Genomic DNA, 6,479 nt, shown 5'->3' on the forward strand with positions numbered 1-6,479 from the left:
TAGCTTTCATTTAATACTCAAAATGGAATTTTTTTTTTCAATATTATCGCTTTAAATCATGATACATCTGAAGATATGACCCGATTATGAAAAAAAAAAAAAAAAAAAAAAAAGACTTTATACTAATAACTGATAATTGAATGCAGGGTCAGCAGGGTCACCCCCCCCCCCCCCCCCCCCATAACCCCCCTCATTTTTAAGGGCTGAAGTCAAATTGTGCTCCCTTGCGATCCCCTCAAGGCCGATAATCGGCCCTAAACCACTGCAAAGGCCTGCAATCTGATCGGAGCCTGCAGGATCAATAACCAGCAGCCTTGCAGGGCACGGAGCGCATTTCAGGGTAAAAAAAAGAGTAAAAAAAAGACAAGAAATTCTTGTAAAAAAAATAATAATAAAAATAAAAAGAATCTGCCACTCAGCATTTTGGAGTCAACATGATTGATGTTTGAGTCCCAAAGGCTGCGATTATCTCCCTGCTGCAGACATACCGTCCCTTCTGCATCGCGATATGCTGCAATATTGTGCAGAAGTTGTTGATCTGACTAAGAAGTCCATTAGTCGCTGCTAACGAGCCTGAAATATTTAAATGTTAAAAAAAATTTTTAAAAAAAATCGCATTCTGTAAGGTAAGAATTTCATCGTTTTATTAACTGCTTGATTATGAATTTTTACAAATGCAAATATTCTCAATGGCTAGAATATAAATACAAATGTCTTCAAATTCATTGAGATGCACTAATGCATGTTTCTACTTATAAATCATGCTAAAATATTCAACTTGTGGACAATTGTTGACATGTAGGCAGGGCCGGCCCGTGGCATAGGCCGTATAGGCAAATGCTAAGGGCGCCGTCCATCAGGGGGCGCCACGCCAGTGCCACAAATGTTAGAGAAAAAAATGAATTAAAAAAAAAGTTGGTATTTCTAAATACAAAAAAATAATCCCACGTTAATTAAAATGCAAAGTAAAGCCTATTTAATAGAAATATTATTTGTTACAGCACGGTGCGCCCCCTCCCTTCCCGTATCATGACTCTTTTTGGACGTCACCACATCAAAAAAATCAACACAAGATGTCAAAACGGCCAAAACTGTCAGGTGCCCAGGGAAGAAAAAAGAGAAAAGAAGAGGAGGAGAAACGAGAAAAAGACAGAGGTAGCAGGTAGGTAACGTTAGCCTACATGAAATTATTTGTCTGTTACAGAATGTGATAGTAGCTGGCTTTTTAGCATTAAGCTAATGTTACATGATTCGGCAATTGCTAATCAATAAATAGCTAGTTTTGTTTTAACGTCGGGTTAATATTGTTGGAGGGGGCTAAATTGTTATGGAAAATAATAATGTAACGTTAGGTAATTACAGTACTCTCACCTTACATTCCTCAGGGACATTTGTATTAGATCTTTTAAGCAGGTGTTTTTTGTTTACATTGTTTTTGCCTTCTGGTTAGCTAATGTTTGCCCTGCAGGTAATAGTCACTTTTCCACCCCTTTATATATTAGGTATAGTTGTAAGTAAAAAAAAAAAAAAGGTCAAAGACAAAGCTATTCAGTTTCTTGTGAGTATATACACTTCACTGCCGATGGGGGGGGGGGGGGGGAGATAATAAATGTTTTATTAACTGCATGATCCTGAAAATATGTTAAACATGTCAAAATATATTTTATTAAAATCGCGAGGCAAACCGTAGATATTAAGTCCGAATAAAATGTCACATTTTGTACAATTTGTATGATGAATAAGCTTTTATTTATACATCTGATGATGTCAATAGTACAAGTTGCAAGATTATATTTTATATTGCAATGGTCAACATGATGATGACAACAGTAAGATGATATATCAAATTTCTATTAAAATGGTAAACATGATGACAATAGTACAAGTTGTAAGATTATGTATCATTTTTTTATTAAAATTGTAATTATGATGACAATAGTACAAGTTGTAAGAATGTATTTTTATTAAAATGGTAAACATGAATACAATAGTACACGTTGTAAGATTATTTATCACATTTCTATTAAAATTGTAGTTATGATGACAATAGTGCAAGTTGTAAGAATGTATTTCTATTAAAATGGTGAAAATGATGACAATAGTATAAGGTGTAAGATGATACATCATATTTCTGTTAAAATGGTATATGATGACAATAGTACAAGTTGTAAGATTATTTATCATATTTCTATTAAAATGATAAATATGATGACAATAGTACAAGTTGTAAGATTATTTTTCATGTTTCTATTAAAATTGTAGTTATGATGACAATAGTACGAGTTGTAAGATTATATTTTATATTACAATGGTCAACATGATGATGACAATAGTACAAGTTGTAAGATGATATTTCTATTAAAATGGTAAACATGATGACAATAGTACACGTTGTAAGATTATTTATCATATTTATATTAAAATGGTGAAAATGGTGACAATATAGTTAGTACAAGTTATACGATTATATTTCTATTAAAATGGTAAACATGAAGACAATAGTACAAATTGTAAGATTATATTTCTATTAAAATGGTGAAAATGATGACAATAGCACAAGTTGTAAGATTATATTTCTATTTAAATGGTGAAAATGATGACAATAGCACAAGTTGTAAGATTATATTTCTATTAAAATGGTGAAAATGATAACAATATAGTTAGTACAAGTTATAAGATTATATCTATATTAAAATGGTAAAGGTGAAGACAATAGTACAAATTGTAAGATTATATTTCTATTAAAATGGTGAAAATGATGACAATAGTACAAGTTGCAAGATTATATTTCTATTAAAATGGTGAAAATGATAACAATATAGTTAGTACAAGTTATAAGATTATATTTATATTAAAATGGTAAAGGTGAAGACAATAGTACAAATTGTAAGATTATATTTCTATTTAAATGGTGAAAATGATGACAATAGTACAAGTTGTAAGATTATATTTCTATTAAAATGGTGAAAATGGTGACAATAGCACAAGTTGTAAGATTATAGTTCTATTAAAATGGTAAATATGATGACAATAGTACAAATTGTAAGATTGTATTTAATATTTCTATTAAAACGGTGATAATGATGACAATAGTACAAATTGTAAGATTATATTTCTATTAAAATGGTAAATATGATGACAATTGTACAAATTGTAAGATTATATTTCATATTTCTATTAAAACGGTGGAAATAGTACAAGTTGTAAGATTATATATCATATTTATAGTACAAAATGATGATGACAATAGTACACGTTGTCTCCATAGTAGTTTGTTGTGTTACTTTATTTGAAAGTGTATCACAGGAGGGGAAAAAAAGAGAGTAATGTTCCTATTGGTTCTTCGTCCATCCCAAGTCGTCTGTGATTGGTTCCTGTCCCTCCCCTCTGCTGCCTTAAAGCGGCGCTCTGCACTCTGCGCTGCCCACAAACATGAGGACGCCGACACTTTGACGCAGCTTTTCTTTCTCCCTCGACTCGCTTCCTTCCAGACAAAGTAGCGTCCGCCCTGCATGGCCCCATCGTCGCCGTGCATGTCAGCCCTGACCAAGAGTGAAGATCCGCCCTCGGCGCAGGTCGCCGCCATGCAGACCAGCCTGGAGGACGCCGGGAAGCCCAAAGTCTCCATCCTGCCCTTCAGCGTGGAGGCTCTGATGGCGGACAGGAAGCCCAGCCGGGAGGCGCCTTCGCCGGACGGACCCTGCGGAGCCGGCGGGCTGGGGGGGATCCGCTTCGGAGGCTTGGACGCGACCCCCATGAGCTCCCCTTTTTCCGTGGTGAACCTGCAGGAAGACGCGCTGGTCAAGCCCGAGAGTCCAGACGGCCAGGAGAGGACCGCCTGGATGCAGACTTTTTCCCCGACGCCTCCTCGTAAGTCTGCCGGCGTTACTGCTCGCCCTGACGCACGCGGCCTGGGTCGCCTTTACGCGCACGGCCTTGGTCGCCCTGACGTACGCGTTACGCGCTGCCTGGGTCGCCCGGACGGTGGGTCGCCCTGACGTGCGCGGCCTGGGTCGCCTTGACGCGCACGGCCTTGGTCGCCCTGACGTACGCGTTACGCGCTGCCTGGGTCGCCCGGACGCGCGCGGCCTGGGTCGCCCTGACGTGCGCGGCCTGGGTCGCCCTGACGCTGGCGTTACGCGCTGCCTGGGTCGCCCTGAAGCGCGCGGTCTGGGTCGCCCGGACGCACGCGTTATGTTCGGCTCTGTTTGCCCTGACGAGCGCGGCCCGGGTCGCCCTGAGAATCGCGGCCTTGGTCGCCCTGACGCGTGCGGCCTTGGTTGCCTTGACACACGCGTTACGCGCGGCCTAGGTCGAGCTGACGCGCGCGTTACGCTCGGATCTGTTTGCCATGACGTGCGCGGCCTGGGTCGCCCTGACAAGCGCGGCCTTGGTCGCCCTGACGCGCGCGGCCTTGGTTGCCTTGACACACGCGTTAGCGGCCTGGGTCGCCCTGACGCACGCGGCCTTGGGCGCCCTGACGCACGCAGCCTTGGTTGCCCGGACGCACGCGTTACGTTCGGCTCTGTTTGTCCTGACGCGCGCGGCCCGGGTCGCCCTGAGAATCGCGGCCTTGGTCGCCCTGACGCGCGCGGCCTTGGTTGCCTTGACACACGCGTTACGCGCGGCCTGGGTCGCCCTGACGCACGCTTTACGTTCGGCTCTGTTTGCCCTAACGCGCGCGGCCTGGGGCGCCCGGACGCACGCGTTACGTTCGGCTCTGTTTGCCCTGACGCGCGCGGCCCGGGTCGCCCTGACAAGCGCGGCCTTGGTCGCCCTGACGCGCGCGGCCTTGGTTGCCTTGACACACGCGTTACGCGCGGCCTGGGTCGCCCTGACGCGCGTGTTACGCTCGGATCTGTTTGCCATGACGCGCGCGGCCTGGGTCTCCCTGACGCACGCTTTACGTTCGGCTCTGTTTGCCCTGACGCGCGCGGTCCGGGTCGACCCTGACGCGCGCGGCCTTGGTTGCCCTGACCAGGGGCGCCAAAAAGGGGGGGTAAAGGAGACGGATTCTAGGGGCCCATGATGGAGGGGGGCCTCTAATGATGATGAAATTATAATACAGAAAAAATAATGACACTGTGTTGGGGGCCCTGTAAAGATTCTTTTCATGGGGCCCAAAATCCCTAGCGGCGCCCCTGGCCCTGACACACACGTTACGCGCGGCCTGGGTCGCCCTGACGCGCGCGGTCTGGGTCGCCCTGACGCGCGCGTTACGTTCGGCTCTGTTTGCTCTGACGCGCGCGGCTTGGGTCGCCCTGACGCACGCGTTACGCGCCGCCTGGCTCGCCTTGACGCACACGTTCTGCTCGCCCTTGGCGCCTGTTGACTGACAGGACTGTGTTTTGTCCCGCAGGAAGGTTGAGTCCTCCGGCGTGTCCGCTGCGGAAGCACAAGACCAACCGGAAGCCGCGCACGCCCTTCACCACGTCCCAGCTGCTGGCCCTGGAGCGCAAGTTCCGGCAGAAGCAGTACCTCTCCATCGCCGAGCGCGCCGAGTTCTCCAGCTCCCTCAGCCTGACCGAGACCCAGGTCAAGATCTGGTTCCAGAACCGCAGGGCCAAGGCCAAGCGGCTGCAGGAGGCCGAGCTGGAGAAACTGAAAATGGCAGCCAAGCCCATGTTGCCGCCGGCCTTTGGGATTTCCTTCCCGCTGCACGGCGCGCACGTCCCGGCCTCCTACGCGGCCTCGCACGCCTTCCAGCGGCACTCGCTGCCGGTCTCCCCGGTGGGACTGTACGCCGCGCACGTGGGATACAGCATGTACCACCTGGCCTGACGTCACCCACTTAATTGGGACTTTTATCACGGATAGGACCGCACTTGGCCAGTAAGTTCCTAAAACCAGATGCGTCTTCTTCCAGAAAAAGGGACACTTTTTTCAGAGCTAATTTGACTGAGTTCAGTTCAAAAAGGGACAAAATTAAAACTCTCACTTGGACGAGTGTAAACATAAAGGCCTTACGTCCACTGCAGTGGACGTTTGGCATTTACATACTATTTTTTTTTGCAGAAAATTTAAATCTAATAATTTGTTAAATAGAGGATCTTGGACAAGTGTCATAAAAAGATCCTTACCGTCACATTTTAACCTTCTAAAGCGTCCTCTGCAGTGGACGTTTGGCATTTACATACTATTTTTTTTTGCAGAAAATTAAATACAATAATTTGTTAAATAGAGGATCTTGGACAAGTGTCAAAAAAGATCCTTCCTCTGCAGTGGACGTTTTGCATTTACATACTATTTTTTTTGCAGAAAATTAAATACAATAATTTGTTAAATAGAGGATCTTGGACAAGTGTCATAAAAAGATCCTTACCGTCACATTTTAACCTTCTAAAGCGTCCTCTGCAGTGGACGTTTGGCATTTACATACTATTTTTTTTGGCAGAAAATTAAATACAATAATTTGTTAAATAGAGGATCTTGGACAAGTGTCAAAAAAAGATCCTTACCGTCACATTTTAACCTATTTT

At 44.7% G+C, this 6,479-nt stretch overlaps 1 protein-coding gene across 1 annotated transcript; it reads left to right on the forward strand.

Moving 5' to 3' along the window:
• The first annotated feature begins 3,441 nt into the window (after positions 1–3,441).
• msx1a (muscle segment homeobox 1a) lies at positions 3,442–5,808 on the forward strand. The gene is made up of 2 exons (XM_061932641.2): positions 3,442–3,870; positions 5,360–5,808. Exons 1-2 carry the CDS (start codon positions 3,513–3,515, stop codon positions 5,779–5,781), a joined length of 780 nt encoding a protein of 259 aa, XP_061788625.2. The 5' UTR covers positions 3,442–3,512; the 3' UTR covers positions 5,782–5,808.
• Positions 5,809–6,479: the final 671 nt, after the last annotated feature.

This window comes from Nerophis lumbriciformis, linkage group LG38 (genome assembly GCF_033978685.3).
Source record: "Nerophis lumbriciformis linkage group LG38, RoL_Nlum_v2.1, whole genome shotgun sequence".
Taxonomy (NCBI): Eukaryota; Metazoa; Chordata; class Actinopteri; order Syngnathiformes; family Syngnathidae; genus Nerophis; species Nerophis lumbriciformis.